Raw genomic sequence first — 19,750 nt, 5'->3', positions numbered from 1 at the left:
ACACGGGGTGGGGTGGGGGAGGGGGTGTTGAGAACAATCGCAGACGCCCCTCGGCCTGCGCTGCCCCAGCCTCTGCCCGGGACCCCCACATCGGGCCGCCGCAGCGCCGGGCTCCCGCCTCTCCCGGAAGGGCTGCGGCGGCCGGGCGAGCGGGCGGGCGGGCGGGCGGCGTCTCCCGGCTCCGCACTGGGCGCTCAGCATCCCTCCGCCGCCCCTGGCCTCCCGCTCCCGCTCTGCGCCGGGCCGCCCGCCTCGGGCTCGGCAGCCCCCGGGTCCCCCAGTCAGCAGACACTCACATCAGCACTACCATCATCGCCGCCGCCGGTGCCCTTCACGACCGCCGCCGCCGCCAGTTCTCGGCCCCTCTATGGCAGCCGCCGCCCCCTGCCTGCTCCCCCGCCGCCGCCGCCGCCGCCGCCGCCGCTCGCACCGCCCCGCGCCGGAGCAGCCGGGCAGGGGCATCGCCCGCGGCGCCCACCGCCGCCGCCGCCGCCGCCCCTCCAGCGGCCGCTGCGGGGGCCGCCGCCGCTCTCCGGGCACCGGCCCGACGCCCGCGGGGGAGGAGGGGAGGGGGCGGGGAGCGGGGCGGCGGGAGGCGGACAGTGGACCCCGCCTCCTCCAGCACAGCCCGCTGAAGCGAAGATCGGGTCTCGGGCTCTCCTCTGCAGCCCGCTCTGACGGAAGCCCAGCGCGTGGGACTGGGGAGTGAGCGTGAGGTGACCGGACAGGTGTGAAGATGGAGACGAGGACCCGGCTGAGGCGAGGCTGTTCTGACTTCTCCAGGTACCGCTGAGACGTAGGACTCCGGCGGCCCACCGGCGCCCGTGCGGAGACTACACTTCCCGTAGGGCTTAGCGGCGGCGAGCCCCACCCCCCCCATTCGCGCATGCGCGCCGAGTGGCCAGCTGGGCTTGGGTGGGAGGGGCTGCAGCTCAGCGCTCCCGGAGCGGGGGACTTGGGGGCGTGGCGGAGCCCGGACGGAGGGGAGGGCAAGGTCCGTGTCCCAGGAGTGACGCGTCATTGTGTGCGCCGTGATCCTCCCGCGTGGGCTCCGCAGCGCGGTAATCTGTTGAATCGGTATCGAACCCTGATACCTGGTTCGAGGCTGTGGTGTTGGGTCGCTGCACAAGTCATCCAGCTGATGGACGAGTCCCGTTGAACTGGATCATCTCAGGGTAACGTGTCCCTCCAACCTTGCTTCAGGCTCCGGGCCCTGGGATATCTTTCTAGCCTTCTCCTACCTGGAGGTTCTCAGTCCCACAGAGTAGGTCTCTGGCCTTTGGGTGGAAGGTTCCTTAGGGATGGGCATCTTCGTTCTCCTTTTCCGCCTCTCTTTTGTGTAATGTAACAAATCATGTTGGATTTTTGAATTCAAAATATTCAGTCTTTAATTTTGTTTTTGTTGTTGTTATTGTTTTTTTTTTCCTGGTTAAAATTGAGTTGTTTTCTGGTTATGTGTCAGTATGTAAATATTCTCCCTACAGAAGCGGATATTAACATCCTTAAGATGCTAATTTAGTAGTGTTTTAAGTTAGAGTACTTAGGCATGTTAATTTTTAGGGAGTTGAAGTCTATGGGTAGGGCAGTTAGATTTTCATGCTATTGAACAGTGATCTCCCCTTCTTAATTACACAGATATTTACTGAGGGCCGCTCTAGGTCCATCAGTGAACAAAACAAACACAAATCGCTCTGTTTTGGGAAGTTTACATTTTGGAGAGAGATAGGCTATAAGTCAAATGCCTGGTATGTCAGAAGGTGAAAATTCCATGGAGAATAATAAAGGAAGGAGAGATGAGGAGTGTGGATGAGGGTAGGGAACTGAAATTTTAAAGTAAGGTGGTCAGGCAAGGCCTGGCTGAGAATGTAATTTTTTTTGAATTAGTGTTTATTGGAGTATAGTTGCTTTGCAATGTTGTGTTAGTTTCTACTGTACAGCAAAGTGAATCAGCTACACGTATACATATATCCTCTCTTTTTGGACTTCCTTCCCATTTAGGTCACTACAGGGCACTGGGTAGAGTTCTTTGTGCTATATGGTGGGTTCTCATTAGTTATCTATTTTATACATAGTATCGGTAGTGTATTTGTGTTAATCCCAGTCTCCCAATTAATCCCCCCCTTCTTCCCACCTTAGTGTCCATACGTTTGTTCTCTGCGTTATGTTTCTGTTTTGCAAATAAGATCATCTATGCCGTTTGAAGAGGAACTAAAAAGCCTCTTGATGAAAGTGAAAGAGGAGAGTGAAAAAGTTGGCTTGAAGCTCAACATTCAGAAAACTAAGATCATGGCATCTGATCCCATCACTTCATGGCAAATAGATGATGAAACAGTGGAAACAGTGTCAGACTTCATTTTTTTGGGCTCCAAAATCGATGCAGATGGTGATTGCAGCCATGAAATTAAAAGTCGCTTACTCCTTGGAAGGAAAGTTATGACCAACCTAGATAGCATATTGAAAAGCAGAGACCTTACTTTGCCAACAAAAGTCCGTCTAGTCAAGGCTATGGTTTTTCCAGTGGTCATGTATGGATGTGAGAGCTGGACTGTGAAGAAAGCTGAGCGCCGAAGAATTGATGCTTTTGAACTGTGGTGTTGGAGGAGACTCTTGAGAGTCCCTTGGACTGCAAGGAGATCCAACCAGTCCATTCTAAAGGAGATCAGTCCTGATGCTAAAGCTGAAACTCCAGTACTTTGGCCACCTCACGCGAAGAGTTGACTCATTAGAAAAGACTCTGATGCTGGGAGGGATTGAGGGCAGGAGGAGAAGGGGATGACAGAGGATGAGATGGCTGGATGGCATCACCGACTCTATGGACGTGAGTTTGAGTGAACTCCGGGAGTTGGTGATGGACAGGGAGGCCTGGCGTGCTGCAATTCATGGGGTCGCAAAGAGTTGGACATGACTGAGCGACTGAACTGAACTGAATGCCGTTTTTCTAGATTCCACATATATTTGTTAATATATGATATTTGTTTTTCTGACTTCACTCTTTGTTAGTGTTAGTTGCTCAGTCGTGTCCAACTCTTTGCAACCCCACAGACTGTGGCCTGCCAGGCCCCTCTGTCCATGGGATTCTCCAGGCAAGAATACTGGAGTGGGTAGCCATTCCCTTCTCCAGGAGATCTTCCTCACCCAGGGATCAAACCCGGGTCTCCTGCATTGCAGGAGGATTCTTCATCCTCTTTGCCACCTGGGTAATTTTTGAGTAAAGAGCTGAAGGAAGTGAGAGAGCTAGTTTTGTGGCTATATGAAGTAAATGAAAGTGCAAAGGCCCTGAGGGAGTCTGCTTAGTGTATTTGAAGAGCAGAACTCTATAACTGGTTAATTAAGCAACAGCTTTCCACTGCCCTTCTGTCCCACCCCAGATACCCTCTGATATGCTCGCTCTCTATGAATTTGCTTATTCTAGATAGTATATACAAGTGGAATCATATTTGTTTTTTTGCATCTGACTTATTTCACTTGTCATAATGTTCTCAAGGTTCGTCCACGTCGTACCATGTATTAGAACTTAATTTCTTTTTATGGCTGAATGTGTTTTCGTTGTGTGTACATACTATATTTTGTTTATCCATTCATCTGTTGACAGACAGTTGGGTTTTCCCCCCTTTTGGTTATTGTGAATAATGGTGCGCTGAACACTGGCTTACAAGGATCTACTTGAGTCATTGTTTCCAGTTCCTGTTTCTTTTGGGTCTGTACCTAGGAGTGGACTTGCTGGATCATATGATAATTATGTGTTTAGCTTTTGGAGGAACTGTTTTCTACAGTGGTGGAACCATTTTACCTATGAATTTTTTCTTTTGGCTATGCTTGGTGACTCGCGAGACTTTAGTTCCCTGACCAGGGATTGAATCCGGGCCACAGCAGTTAAAGCGATGAGTCCTATTCATTGGACTACCAGGGAGTTCTCAATTCCATATGAATTTGAGGATTAGCTTTTCCATTTCTGCAAAAAAAAAAAAGGCCTTTGGAATTTTGATAGAGATTGTGTTGAATCTGTAGATAGCTTGGGGTTGTATAACATCTTAACAATATTAAGTCTTTCTTTCCGTGAACACAGGTGGTGTTCCATTTGTTGTGGTGGAACTTGTCTTCTTCGTGAATGAAATGTCTTCTTTAATTGGCAGCGATGTTTTGTAGGTTTTGATGTACAGGTTTTTCATTTCACCTCCTGGGTATTTTATTTTTTTAGATGCTATTGTAAACGAGATTGCTTTTTAAGTTTCCTCTCAGATTGCTCATTGCTGTTGTCTAGAAACTCAGCTGGTTTTTGTGTCTTGATCATCTACCCTGTAACTTTGCTGAATTTGCTTATTAGATGTAGTGAGTTTCTTGTGTTTTCTTTGGGACTTTTTTTTATAGACACAGTCATGTCATCTGTGAATAGAGTTTTACTTCTTTCCAATTTATTGCCTTTTGTTTCTTATTTATATCTAATTTCTCTGGGGCTAGAAATTTCAGTACTCTGTTCAATAGCATTGGTGGAAGGAGTATCCTTGTCTTGATCTTGATTTTAGGTGAAAAGATCTTCAGTCTTTTACCGTTGAGTATGATGTTAACTGCGTTTCTCAAAAGTGCTTTTTATTGTGTGGAGGAAATTCCCTTCTCTCCCTAGTTTTCTGACTTTATATCATGAAAGAGTATTTGATTTTGTCAAATGCCCATGTCAGTTGAGATGGTCAGGTGTGTTTCCTTCATTCTGTAAAAGTTACATATTAAATTGATTGATTCTCTTTTATTGAGCCACCTTTACATTGCTGGGATAAATCGCACTTGGTTATGGTATATAATTCTTTAAATTGAAACATTTTTTAACAGAATCACTCTGACTGGAGGTGACGGAAATAAGAGGTAATGTGGCTTGAACCAGGGTTTTCCTGTGCAGGTGGTCAAAGACGAGAAATGCCTCCTTTATCTTATGTCAAGTTTCTATATTTACATGGCTCTGTTTCTGAACATGATATATTTTGTTCCATTGATTTATATCTATTTTTATACCAATTCCACACCATTTTAATTTCTGTTTTTGTGTACTGCTTATGTTTAATAGAGGAATTCCCTAGGGCTTCCTTTGTGGCTCAGCTGGTAAAGAATCCGCCTGCAATGTGGGAGACCTGGGTTCGATACCTGGGTTGAGAATGTCCCCTGGAGAAGGGAAAGGCTCCCCACACCAGTATTCTGGTCTGGAGAATTCCATGCACTATACAGCCCATGGGGTCGCAAAGAATTGGACAGGACTGAGTGACTTTCCCTTTCCCTTTCCCTGGTGGCTCAGACTGGAAAGAGTCTGCCTGCAATGTGGGAGACCCAGGTTTGATCCCTGGGTTGGGAAGATCTCCTGGAGAAGGAAATGGCAACCCACTCCAGTATTCTTGCCTGGAAAATCCCGTGGATGGAGAAGCCTGATGGGCTACAGTCCACAGGGTCTCAAAGAGTTGGAGATGACTGAGTGACTTCACTTTAGGAGTTCTCAAACTTTTTTTTATGTTTAATAGAGTGAATTTTTCTTTATTGGTCTTATTTTCTCAAAAAATACATTTTTTTGAACACTCTTGACTATTTTCTTCTCTTAGTGAACTTTAATATAAGCTTGTGTGGTTTGATGAAAAATCCTGCTGACATCTTTTCTTGCTGTTGCTTCTGGAGTGTATTGATTTAATTAATTTAAAGTTTTGAGTCTTAACTGTCCAGGAACTCAGTATGTCTTCTCTAGACCTTTTTTGATGTTTTACTAAGCTTGCCTAGTTGTCTTTAAAATGGGTCCTATGTAGTTTACTTTAAGTTTATTCCTTGGCAGATTGTCATTTTTGCTGTTATTGAGTTTAGATGTAAATTATACTTTTTAATTGATTCTTGCTCATATATAGATAAGTCCCTTCATTTGGATATGCTTATCTTGAATCTGGTCATCCCTGGAGTATTTCAGTCTTTTAATCAAATTGATAAAGTTTTATAAAATCAAATTACCTCAAAGTGATACTGGGGGACAAGTATTTCAGAGACTTTAGCTCTTTGATAGGAGTTAAGCTTACCTCTTGTGAAAACTGGTTAGTAATAGCAGTTAGGCGCTACCCCCGCTCCTTGCCTTAAAATCATCATCATCAGCATTTTTAGTATCATCAACACCATCATTATTCTGCACTACTTCCCTTAGGGATCATATAGGTTTATCCTGTATCCTCCTTCACCTGCAGAGCAGTCAGCTTCGTTTAAAGGTGATTTGCTTTCTTTTTTGATAAATGTTTTATATATGGGAGGATTAAAAAAGAGGATGGTTTTGGAATAATTTCTTCACTGGGAAATACGTGATTAGAATAATTTCACATTATCTCCCAATAAGTGGAACCAGTGATCTTCCCTCCCTTCCCTTCAAGCCTTTGCTTCTTTCTAACTCCAGTATCTTGTATGAATTTTATGATCTTCCGCCTATAGTCTGATAGGCTAGCTCTTCGGGGCAGGGCAGAGATTCACCCTCTCTTTAGGTCTCTCTGAGGCCAAGAAGGTAGAGGTGTGGGATCTCCCTAGTGTATTGTAGGACTAGCAGAAGCCATTAGAAAAAATATCAAAGGTTTGTTGCTTCTTCTCATTTTGATCTGCAGTGTTGGACGTCACCTGTTGGCACGTGATTGACTTTAGCTATTCATTCTTGAAATGAGGGCACTGGCGTGCAGTGGAAAGATCACTGGACTAGAAGATAACTTTTGCCTTCTGTATCAGCACAGAATTGCTCGTTTTTCCTTTTACTCATTTTATATAAACTTTCCCTCTGTGAAGAAGTTAATCTGAAGTTCTTGGCATTGGATAAACTTATGGTTGCTTTCAGAATTGTATATTCATTTTCCAGTTTCTTTTTCACTCTGTCTCTATTTTTACCTTTTGCTCTTCCTTCCACACTTAAATTGGTCTTATTGTAAAATATTGCATTTTTCTTTCTATCTGAAAATCCTGAATTTCAGCCCAATGCAGAGCTGTGCATCCTAAAGTTCAATATCACTCCCATTTATTTAAGTTCTAATTTTCTGTTGCATTGCTTTTTAATGTTATTTTAATTCTTGTTTTGATTTAAAGAAGATATGAAGCTCTGTTAATGAAATTTTGAAACTTTTGGTACTGTATACTTTGTGTGGCTAATATTTTTGTGTGTTTGGGGCTAGTATTTTTATCCTTATAATTTATTTTTATTTAAGATAAGGGGTCAAAGAAAAGAATTGGCCACATACTCTTATTTTCAATTATATTTGTGTGTTAGTTACAACACAAGCACAGAAAACTTGATTCAAACAGGCTTAACGAATGAGGAAACTTATTTTTAAAATGAACCTTGAAGGCTAAGGGAGGACTAACTTGAAGACTAGTTTAGTGCATTGACTGTAGCTTCATTTCTCATCTTTTCCATCTCCTGTGTGTTAGCTTCATCCTCCGACTGTCGAATTGTCGAAGGCCCAGTCTTCCCATTCTCAAACAAGACATCTCTTGTGGTACTTTCATATAAGAGAAAAAAATATTATTCTCAGAAGCCCTGTAAACATCTCTTGTATCTCATTGGTCTGTCTTAGGTTGCAGTTTTTATTCTTAACCCAAAGCTAGGAGAATGCCTTGAGTCCACGCCTGAGTTTCTGAATCATTGTGACTAGGGGAATGGGATTTATTTTACATCAGTTGGATTTTCCATGGGAGCTGGCATGTGGGGGCAGCCTCCTTGAAGCACGTTGGCTTTGCAAATAACTGGTCATTATCTGAATTACATTTACTGTACTGTGCAAAGGGTGCAGGGTGGAATGGATGCTGGGTGGCCACCCGTCAATGTCCTTTTGATAATGAGTCTTATAAAATTTCATCTCAGCCCATATGAAGTGACAGGGAAAAATAAAAAGAAAAAATAGGCAGCCTAAGAATGTTTTAAATTGACTTACCTGAAAACTTTCTTTGTACTTTCCCAGTTTATAGTGGCTGATTTTAGCTGACTGGCTATAGCTACTTACAGAACAGAGGAAATTCATTAAAAATAATGAATTATTCAGTTGGATAGTGAAATTCAGTTATAAAGCACTTTGCTGTGCCATGGACTCAGTTCAGGTCAAGTCATGTTCCTGGTTTATGGGCAGTGCGGCTTCTCACAATGACACTGCATTATTTTCCCCTGTTGCTAGCATTTTAATGACATCTTATTGTATTTATTTGGTTCTACTTATACTTTATTTCAATTGACTTTATTAACACAAATTTTAACTTACACTTTAAAAATATAAATTATATATTACATAATGTTTGACAGTTATGAATATTTAGTAGATACCTATAAAGAAATAGGTCTCTCAAAAGAAAAATCCTGTTACCTTTAAAATTGCTGTGATTTACTGTAGCTGAAGCAAATGCTAATGGTGGTTTTATTTAGTGTTTGTAGTTTGTTTGCCTGGGTTATTTGGAGGGAAATTAAGATTCAATAGATTAATGAAAGCCTCTTTAATTAGGGAATTTAATGAGGGCTTTGTCATGGATTCCATGGTTCTTTTTCCTCTGCCCCTTCCTATTCCTATTAGTGCATTGAAAAGTAGAAAAGAATTCTCAAAAACAATACATAAGGATACCTTATAAGTTATATCTTCTACTGTAATTATAGATTGTGCATGCTTGTGTAGAAATATGTGTGCACATGTGTCTCTGTGGGGACTTCCCAGGTGGCTCAGTGGTAAAGAACGTGCCTGCCAATGCAGGAGACGCAGGTTCATTCCCTGGGTCGGCAAGATTCCCTGGAGAAGGAAATGGCAACCAACTTCTATATTCTTGCCTGGGAAATTCCATAGACAGAGGAGCCTGGCAGGCTACAGTCCTTGGGGTTGCAAAAGAGTTGGACACGTCTAAAACAACAGTATGTCTCTATATGTATCTCTGTGTATATATATATATAAAATTTATTATTGTTAGTCTCTCTGTCCTGTCTGACTCAAAGTGTCTAACCAAAATTTGGACATTGATAACCAGAGTGAATTGCTGAATCATTTAAGCTGCTTTGGTTTTATATTACGTATAACAAGGATGACTATGCTGCTAAGTCGCTTCAGTCGTGTCTGACTCTGTGCGACCCCATAGATGGCAGCCCACCAGGCTCCCCTGTCCCTGGGATTCTCCAACCAAGAACACTGGAGTGGGGTGCCATTTCCTTCCCCAATGCATGAAAGTGAAAAGGGAAAGTGAAGTCGCTCAGTCGTGTCCGACTCTTAGCGACCCCGTGGACTGCAGCCTACCAGGCCCCTCCGTCCATGGGATTTTCCAGGCAAGAGTACTGGAGTGGGGTGACATTGCCTTCTCCGAAGGATGACTATACTTGTATATAAATCTTTCTGGAGAATACTGGTTATTTTTGTAACATTAATTTTTTAAAATGTAACTATAGGTAAAACGGTGTGAGAAGTAAAGAAGTATTTTGAGTGGAAATCTTAGTATTATGTAAAGAAATTTCCTTGGCCTACCTTCATGAAGATGGCTTTTCTTTCATTTACCCTAGGCTCTATTTAGACATTAATTTTCACACTAGACCATCAAACTGGCCCTTTTAATAATTTGACTATTGAAGCATTTTATTGATGCTGGTAGTTAATGGACTGGAAGAACTGAGCTAGTGCCCCTCTCTGGGTTCATCGTTTTTGGTCCCAGTTTTACAGATGAGAAGGTAAATGATGGGCTGTGTGGGTGCTGCTCGCGTCATTGAGGAATCCATAGGGTGAAGTACCTATGGATTCACCATGGCGCACCAATGCGCCAGGCCAGTGTGAGTTGACGTAGAAGACTCAGAAATGGGGAGAAAAGGAGACGTGCTCCAGTCTTAGGATAACTCCCCTCCTACTCCCCTGATTAAGTAGGTGTCCCAGACTACCACCCTGATTCCTCTATTGGCATATTCCTACTGTTTCTCAACTACTCCTTCTGTAGTGTACCTCCAAAAATGTACCCAAATATTTCACTCAAAGAATGTTTTATAAAGGGATATTGACTCTTAACATTTCTAAGATACTCAGACCAGCTGCTGGTATTGATTTGTCTACAGCCAAGGTTAGAATTAAGAGGCCTGCAGGAAACTGGGTCTTGGAAATTGGTATCAGATGGGAGATTGCATAGTCACATCCATTTCTTTTGGAAAACTGGAAGGTCTGGCAAAATGGGCCAAACTGACCATTGGGAAGAGTTAGCTGAAGCAAGGTTAGTGCCTTCCAGTTTGTGCTGCAGCATAATGATATGGGTTATGGGTAATGCATGATTTTGATGGTTGCATATTTTTTATAATTTTCAAACATAAAAGCTTTTTATAAGGCAAATATTCAAAGATTTGCAATAGGTTAAATTATATTTGAGCATTCTTTATGTAGATCGTTTTGTAAATTGCCTGATATCTATAACATGTATAGTTATGTGCAGTAAACTTGGTTGAAAAGGGCTGTGTTGTGGCTGTATCTTTCCATCTTAACTGTTAAGTAATTTCCTATCTGTTAATCACTTTAATTGGGTATGTGTATGTTATTTAATCATTGGGAAAGTTATATGTGTTCTTTGAATTTTCTTTCTTAATTCTCATAGGTTTACTGGAAACATAGAAAAAAGCATGATTATTAGTTAATTATTACTATTATTAATTGATTGAATATATGCAACTCAATTGATTCAATAAAATATGTCTTTATAATTCAGAAACTCATTTAAAAATATATTTGATTACCCTGAAGTATTTTTTGTTTACTTTAAAATTTTTTAATTATTAAAATAAATGAAAATAAGTATTTCAGTACACTTAGTTTTTGTTTAATCTCCTTAATTAAAAAAAATTGCTGTTTTGGATAGGATTTGTTTAGAAATGTTCATAAGAATACAGACAGGTTAAACAACAGAAGACAGGTTAAACAACAGAAAACTTTTCCTGAGGAATTAAAGACCTGTAATATTTTAAGTACTTTATATGCAAGTAGATTTAATTTCCTTAGATACTTACTTGCCCAATTTTGATGTGTAAGACTGATTAAAGCTGGAAAGTCATTCAGTTTATGAGTTGAACATAATAGTAAATATTTATTAATCAATAACTAAGTAGTAAAGGATTATCTCAGAATTGGATTTAGTATTCCTAGAATTCTTTACTCTTCAGCCTAAATCAAATGGAGTAGGGGTGTCAGGCAGAATATTCTGATACCTTTTCATAAAACATTTATTTTACTAAATAAAAGATCTGAACATTTGAAAGTGTCTATGAGCAAAAAATAAGAACAAATTTAAGAGACTGATAAAAGAAATAGTCAGATTGAACTCAAGAAGGATTGAACAGTTAATAGAGCCCAGATTACCTCACTAGTTTGCTAAATCTGCTTTTTTCCCTCCTGCCTATATGGAATATTATGTTTGGGACCAGTGAGGCAAAGGAAGTAGAAAAGTTGCCATTTTTCAGTTATCTTTTAGAAGATATGTTGAAGATTTATGCTGAAGACAACATTAGAAGAAGATTAATGAAAAAAGTGTTCATTGCAGTTATGAATTTGTAAATACTGGCAGTGGTCCTCAGCAGGCTTTATAGAATCTTTGAAAAATGCCTGGAAGGACATTATTTGCTTGGCACAGAAGTTCCAAAACCAACTGGGGATGAAAAATGAAGTGAAAAATGAATATTTTGAAACATATGAGAAATTATAGAAACTGGAAGTGTGGGGCTGGTGACAATAGGAATGTAGAAAGGCTTTATGTTAAGTTCAACATGAAAAACCCAGTATTCCTAGTTATATGTTATTTTATTCACAGAATCTCTTGTATATTAAAATTTACCTGTAGTTCTGAATTCTGCATTAAATGATGTCATAAAAAAGGTGAATCTACTGAAATCCAAGTGGCTACAATGCCATCCTTTCAGCTTGAGGTGAAGAAATCTGATTAGCTATTTCATTACTGAAATAGGTTGACAGTCCAAAGGAAGATTTATAAGCTAAAGGGAAAAATTTCAAATTATTCTGTGTGAATGACTCTTACTTTGCAGATTTTTTGAAGTCTAATTATTGGCTTCAAAAAAATGGTATCCTTAACTGACATTTTGAGCACTTGAATTAACTTAATCATCACTGTAGTGATCATGTGGAAAATATATTAATGTGTACTGACAACATTTATGGATTCAGAGTAAAAATTCAGGTTTGGCGGAGTGAAGTTAAAATAACTTTTACAAGTGATTGTTTAATTGGTCTTATTTGAATCCTAAAGAAGGATTAATATTATTAGAGAGAAGCCAGTGTGTGCCTAATACAGAACTTGAGCATTGAAATTCTGGATATAAAAACATTCATTTGTATTTGAAGCTTATTTAACATCATCGGAAGAAATTAACATATTTCTCAGTAGAGGAACAGGAGAAGCATTAAAGACTTCCTGCAGACTTGAAGTTCAATTTAAGGAGATTAAATTGTTGGAGTGCTGGTTAACAGTGAAAAAGGAGCTTTCAGTATGTGGGAGCAAAGCTTCCCCTTTTGCCATTTGCTGCCATTGGTGCTAACAAAGCTTGTTCGTGATGGTTGCTCTACGGAGTATTAAGAATATGTTGTTTAAAGATCTAAATCAAGAATTTTGTGTAACCATGTTAAACATAAAATCTAATATACAGAAGTTATTTCTTCTAAATAATTTCAAGTTTGTTATTTTAAAAGTTTGAAAATTTTAATTTTATAAAGAAGGTAGAAGTTTCACAGTATATTCCCAGATCCCATTCCCAGCATGCCATGAAAACAGTTTCATTTTCTGAATGTGCCATGAACTTGAAAATGTTGTCCACTTCTGGTGTAGAACTTCATTTACAAATGAATCGGACAATTGGGAGTCATCATGTATTTGAGTAAAATCAACAGGTATCAAATCACTTAGCTGAATAGTTAACCCTTGATAAAAAAGAATTTTCTACACAAAAAATAACTTAGACTCCTTGTAAAAATGAATTCAGTGGATTCAATAGAAAATGTATTAAAGAACTGAAAATGGTATAAAAGGAATATTGGAGGTTAGGAGAGGAATTAAAACGTTTCCTAAATAAGTACTCGTTAGAATTACTGTGGTAAAACAAATGTGGCTGAAAATTAAATTGGTATTGAATGTACTGAAGAAGTGATTGGACTTAGGAAGCCTACTTGATATTTTCTGTCTTACAGGACCTAGAGGAGGTGTACTGGTGGGTTCTATGTGCTGGGGAGCTAGAGCTTGAGATTCCAACTCTGGATACCTATGAATCAAGAAATTGTCTTCTAGAACTTCAGTGGAAGACTTAGTATATTCTCTTGGTGCTCAGTTTGCAGCTTTCTGATGGATCCTAAGAGCTGAGACTGCTGATGGTAAATAGAGTTACACGGGGTAAAGTAAAATAACATTTTACCCAAGGAATTCAGATGAGGAACGTCCAGAATAGGAAACTTCTGTTGAAACGGGTCTTTGAAATAATTAAATCATAACTTTGACTAAAGAAAGAAATTACAAGCACATTTGGGGAGACTCAACTAGAGTGCAAAGAAACTTTCTGAAACTAATAGTCCAAATCTTAACATTGTAAAAGTTCAGTAAGGCAAATTGTAAAAGAACTTTGAAATGAAAGGGAGAATATTGAGAATGAAATTAGCATCTTGGAGATCAAGTAGAAGAGATGTCTTGTAATACTGAACAAAGTTAAGGAAGTCATCATCAGGTAGAAAAAAATAGACATTAACAGAAGAAATTCAGGCAAGTTTTCACTGGAATGTGAATAAGTGGTATAGAAGGAAAAAAAGAATAGGTTATAGCAATTAATAACTAGTAACAGGAGTGTATTAGTTTGTTATAGCTGCCGCAATTAAGTACCACAAACTGAAAGAGTCAACAGAAATTTAATATTCTATAGTTTTGGAAGCTCGAAGTTCAAAATCATGTTGTTGGCGAGTTTTTTTTTTTTTTTTCCCTGAGGGCTGTAAGGGAAAGGTCTGCTTCTGGCCTGCCTTCGTGGCTTGTAGATGACTTTTTCCCTGTGTTTCTTCAGATCGTCTTCTATGTATGCATGTCTTGTCTCTGTGTCCAGGTTTCCCCTGTTTTATAAAGACGTTACTCATTTTGGATTAGGGACGTCCCTAATAACCTCATTTAAATTTGGTTACCTCTGTAATGACCCTGTCTCCAAAGTGGCATTCTGAGCTACTTGGAGATTAGGACCCCAACCTGTCTTATACTGGAGAGGCATACAGTTCATCCTATGACAAGAGGAAAATTTTCTTAAGACTTGGAATCCTTTCCAAGGACTTGCTGATCCCAAGAAGAATAGAGTGGAGCGCTTTATAATATAAAAATCCTTTAAAGTCTCTAAGGCTCCCAGATGGGAAAAATGCTACTCATAATTGAAGAAAGCAGCAGAAAAGCAATGGACTTCTTACTTGTGATGTTAAATGGCAGAAGACTGTAGGAGAACATCTATAAACTGCTGAGAGACTTATGCTCCGTCAACACATCATTCTCTTATCTGTCTGAAAAAATAGGTTTTTATATATGCGAGGGATCAGCGCTTATCCCCTACATATTCTACCTGAGGAAAGCAATTGAAAAGAACCTCTGAGCAAACACTTGAATTCAGAACAGAGATCTAGGATAGGGCAGGATGAATTGAAAAGGAAACCATAGTAAGCGATATAAACATTTACATATATATCTAAATTTATATAAACATTAAAATGGATGATGAAATTTGTAACAAAAATGTTCAGAAAACAGTAAGGATTCTTGAAATAGAAAAGCAGTACTAGAAAGCTAACAGGCTGTAACAGCCAAAACTGTATCAGGAAAAAGCAGTGGTTGAGGGCGGGGAAGTCAAAACATTCTAAGAGTTTTCCCTTACTGGATGGAGAGACAGTGTAAATGTCAGGTCTTGATGGGGAAGGGATATAGATTTATTATTTTGCCCAGAGAGTGGAGTAATAGTAGTAATAGTAATAATAGTGTAAAAAGTGAAGTTTTAACACTGACAGTGGTAAAAAAGAGTATGAATGGTAACTTCACCCAGTTGGAAAAATGGACGAAGAGTAAGAAGAAACCGAAGAAAGGAAGATAAATATTAATCAAAAATGAAAGGGAAAGCTCAACTTCTTATACTAACTGTGAATCAGATGAATCTCCTTATTGAAAGACAGCGTGTTCAAATTGGCGCTGTTCAAAACCAAAACCAGAAAAACAAACCACAACAAAAATCCCACGTGTATGTTGTTTAAAGCCAGCCTTTAAAAAAGTGATAAAGGTGAAAAGTGGTAGATAGTGGTGGCTAGATAGGTGAGATTATTCTAGAAGAATCCAAACCAAAGCAAATCAAAATACATTATTTTAAAGAGGAACTTGGGATCCTTTAATGGCCCAAATAAATGATAAGATTTGATTTTGGAAAAAAAATGTGTGAACATTGTTCATACTCAACAAGGTAACAGCTCAATATATAGTTTAAAAATTCTATTATTCAATGACTTCGATCCTTTCCAAGAATAACCTTTATCTGATCAATGATTAAAAGCCGCATATATGCAGAAGAATTTCTCTACTGTGAATTATTCTTCAACTTTCTTTTCTGTGTGCTTTTTATCTGGCCCAAGATGTAAGTATTATTAAGTTTGATAAAAATGTTAGGTTTGTAAACAATTTACTTTCAAATTCTTAACCTGGAGGCATCTAGACAGAATTTTGTGTGCAAAAAAGAGTATGTACATCTAAAAATTAGACATTTTAAATTAAAATTATTTCAGTCATATAGTTGGCTATAGGGAAGAGTTACTGAGGTTTATTTCTGTTCTGGCAGTGTGAATGATTACTTACAGAATTACAAGATTTTATAGTTGTTTTTATAGAGTTGTTTACTATTTGCAGAAAACAATTTTCTGGAAGTTTTGCAAATGATCTACTCTGTATATAGCAAAACTTGTTTTCCAGTTTAATAAAAATGTGTTTTAAGATTAAGAATAGACTCTTTTCCTATGTGTGTTGTGTATATATACACATACTTTGGGATTAGCTTTTGACTTTCCTGTTAAGGGCTTTGGATTTGTGGCAAACCAGTTCAGTTCAGTCACTCAGTCGTGTCCTACTCTTTGTGACCCCACGGACAGCAGCATGCCAGGCTTCCCTGTCTATCACCAACTCCCAGAGCCTACTCAAACTCATGTCCATTGAGTCGGTGATGCCATCCAAACATCTCATCCTCTATCGTCCCCTTCTCCCACCTTCAATCTTTCCCAGTGTCAGGGTCTTTTCCGATGAGTCAGCTCTTCACATCAGGTGGCCAAAGGATTGGAGTTTCAGCTTCAGCATCAGTCCTTCCAATGAGTATTCAGGACTGATTTCCTTTAGGATTGACTGGTTGGAGCTCCTTGCAGTCCAAGGGACTCTCAAGAGTCTTCTCCAACACCACAGTTCAAAAGCATCAATTCTTCAGTGCTGAGCTTTCTTTATAGTCCAGCTCTCACCTCCATACCTGACTACTGGAAAAACCATAGCTTTGACCAGACAGGCCTTTGATGGCAAAGTAATGTCTCTGGTTTTTAATATGCTGTCTAGGTTGGTCATAACATTTCTTCCAAGTAGCAAGCGACTTTTAATTTCATGGCTGTAGTCACAATCTGCAGTGATTTTGGAACCCCCTCAAAATAAAGTCTGTCACTGTTTCCATTATTTCCTCATTTATTTGCCATGAAGTGATAGGACCAGATGCCATGGCTTAGTTTTTTGAATGTTGGGTTTTAAGCCAGCTTTTTCACTGTCCTCTTTCATTTTTATCAAGAGGCTCTTTAGTTCTTCGCTTTCTGGCATAAGGGTAGTGTCATCTGCGTATCTGAGATTATTGATATTTCTCCCTACAATCTTGATTCCATCTAGTGCTTGAACCAGCATGGCATTTTGTAAGATGTACTCTGCATATAAATTAAATAAGCAGGGTGACAATATACAGCATTGATGTGCTCCTTTCCCAATTTGGAACCAGTCTGTTGTTCCGTGTCCGGTTCTAACTGTTGCTTCTACACTTGCATACAGATTTCTTAGGAGGCAGGTAAGGTGGGCTGGTATTCCCATCTCCTGAAGAATTTTCCAGTTTGTTGTGATCCACATAGTCAAAGGCTTTGGCGTAGTCAATAAAGCTGAAGTAGATGTTTTTCTGGAACCCTCTTGCTTTTTCAAAGGCTTTGGCGTAGTCAATAAAGCAGAAGTAGATGTTTTTCTGGAACCCTCTTGCTTTTTCTGTCATCCATTGGATGTTGGCAATTTGATCTCTAGTTCCTCTGCCTTTTCGAAATCCAGCTGGAACATCTTGAAGTTCTCAGTTCACATACTGAAGCTTCACTTGAAGAATTTTGAGCATTACTTTACTAGCGTGTGAGATGAGTGCAATTGTGTGGTAGTTTGAGCATTCTTTGGCATTGCTTTTCTTTGGGGTTGGAATGAAAACTGACCTTTTCCAGTCCTGTGGCCACTGCTGAGTTTTCCAAATTTGCTGGCATATTGAGTGCAGCACATTCACAGCATCATCTTTTAGGATTTGAAATAAATATAAGCTTATTAATAACCATTAACATTTATAAAATGCCTTGCAGCGTGTCAGTCAGTTCAGTTCAGTCACTCAGTTGTGTTTGACCCTTTCCAACCCCGTGGAATGCAGCACTCCAAGCCTCCCTGTCCATCACCTACTCCCAGAGTTTACTCAAACTCATATCTCTTGAGTCGGTAATGCCAAACGACCATCTCATCCTCTGTCGTCCCCTTCTCCTCCTGCCTTTAATCTTTTCCAGCATGAGGGTCTTTGCAAATGAGTCAGTTCTTCACATCAGGTGGCCAAAGGATTGGAGTTTCAGCTTCAGCATCAGTCCTTCCAATGAGTATTCAGGACTGATTACCTTTAGGATTGACTGGTTAGAGCTCCTTGCAGTCCAAGGGACTCTTAAGAGTCTTCTCCAACACCACAGTTCAAAAGCATCAATTCTTCGGCGCTCAGCTTTCTTTACAGTCCAACTCTCACATCCATACATGACCACTGGAAAAACCATAGCTTTGACTCGACAGATGTTTGATGGCAAAGTAATGTCTCTGGTTTTTGATATGCTGTCTAGGTTGGTCATAACTTTTCTTCCAAGGAGCAAGCGTCTTTTAATTTCATGGCTGCAATCACCATCTGCAGTGATTTTGGAGCTCCAAAACATAGTCTGTCACTGTTTCCATTGTTTTCCCATCTATTTGCCATGAAGTGATCGGACCGGATGCCATGATCTTAGTTTTCTAAATGTTGAGTTTTAAGCCAACTTTTTCACTCTCCTCTTTCACTTTCATCAGGAGGCTCTTTATTTCTTCTTCACTCTCTGCCATAAGGGTGGTGTCATCTGCATATCTGAGGTTATTGATATTTCTCCTGGAAATCTTGATTCCAGCTTGTGTTTCATCCAGCATATATTTTATCTTACAACATATAATGCAGGTGGGAGTGCTAACATTCAAGTTGTTAGTTCTGATTGACTGAATCATAGATCTTCCCCAATGCCAGACTTTGCTGATGATTCAAAGAGTACAGGCAAGCATGAAGTGCAGATGGAATATTATTTTCTTTTTGTTTTTTGGAGGAACTCCAAACTCTCACACACAGATTCCAAAAATTTCCTTTTCTTCTGCATTACTACATGTTATGGTTTTGGATTAGCAGAATAGTTTTGAGCAGTTAAAAAAAAAATTGCACAAAGGAAGTTTTCTTCATTTTGGAACTCCTCTGTTTTATATTATCTAAATTGTACAGCTTGCTATCTCCCATTTTCCAGGCATAAATTAATAAATCCATCATTCCAAGCTTATTTATGATGAGCAATCTAGATAGGTTAGTTATATCTGGCTAACAACATTTTCTAGGTAGATGCTCTTTGGTATTTTTTGGCTAGTAGATACCATTGATAGGTGAGCCCTGGTGGCTCAGTGGTTGAGGTCTTCCATTCCCACTTCCTCAATAGAGTGAATGAGTTACCTTCTACTGCTGTTAACTGTTTCCTTTTCAAGGTATAAGAGTGATTTGTTCTGTATGCCAGATTTGTTTGCCAAAGTAATCTTTAAAAATTTTCTTTCATACATTATTAGTGTTATCAATTTTGGGGGTTTATGGTTGGGAAAATGAGAACTTAATGGATACTTGCTGGATGCTATTTAATTTCTTCAGCATTTATAATATCAATAGGGATGACAAGCTAACCCATAATCATAAATAGTTGCTTTGATTATTTCATCTTGATATCATGTTTCATCATAAGAATCTTCAGGTATATATTAAAATCTGCGTTTACTAGAAATTTGAGATGTCAGGAATAAGGTTCGCGTTTGAAGAGTTTTATTAAGAACTTAAAGCCACTTCAGTTTATTGTGTAAAGTGACATGAGGAGATGGCTCTGTTTTACCTTTAACAGAGTATGTCATAGTGTTCCGAGTCTTTGTAATTCTGTAACCGTTCTTGAAGTGCAGTTTATGTTGAGGAGAGCCCTCAAAGCTCATAACAGATTTTTAAAAAATACTCCCAATGAAACTAGAAAGACTAGTTCACTTGATAGGCCAAGAGTGTAATAAAAACCCTTAATATAGAAAAGCTTTTCTGTCTTTTCAGGTAGATTTGTGAACAGTTTAACAGTTTCATGAGTTTACTTAGATCTTAGGCAATATGATATGAAAATTAAAGTTATCAAAAATTTATAAAAATTTATATACTCAGAGATTC

The 19,750-nt window shown here is 39.4% G+C and overlaps 2 protein-coding genes across 5 annotated transcripts in view; one reads left to right on the top strand and one right to left on the bottom strand.

Annotated features, from left to right (window-relative positions):
- Positions 1-454, bottom strand: part of PURG (purine rich element binding protein G) — a 39,802-nt gene extending 39,348 nt beyond the window's left edge. For all 4 annotated transcript variants that reach the window (XM_025278909.3, XM_044935691.2, XM_025278910.3 and 1 more), the window contains exon 1: positions 297-454. The gene's annotated coding sequence lies outside the window, so the exon portion shown is untranslated. The remainder of the gene's footprint in view (positions 1-296) is intronic.
- Positions 455-1,019: 565 nt separating this feature from the next.
- The window catches only part of WRN (WRN RecQ like helicase), a gene marked incomplete in the record, with an annotated part of 115,520 nt that continues 96,789 nt past the window's right edge, over positions 1,020-19,750 (top strand). The window contains 2 exon segments of the mRNA XM_045164105.1: positions 1,020-1,175; positions 13,173-13,352. Coding sequence (XP_045020040.1) covers positions 13,350-13,352 — 3 coding nt within the window.

The sequence above is a fragment of the Bubalus bubalis genome, chromosome 1 (assembly GCF_019923935.1).
Source record: "Bubalus bubalis isolate 160015118507 breed Murrah chromosome 1, NDDB_SH_1, whole genome shotgun sequence".
Lineage (NCBI taxonomy): Eukaryota > Metazoa > Chordata > Mammalia > Artiodactyla > Bovidae > Bubalus > Bubalus bubalis.
This window is presented reverse-complemented; position numbering and strand designations above follow the sequence as displayed.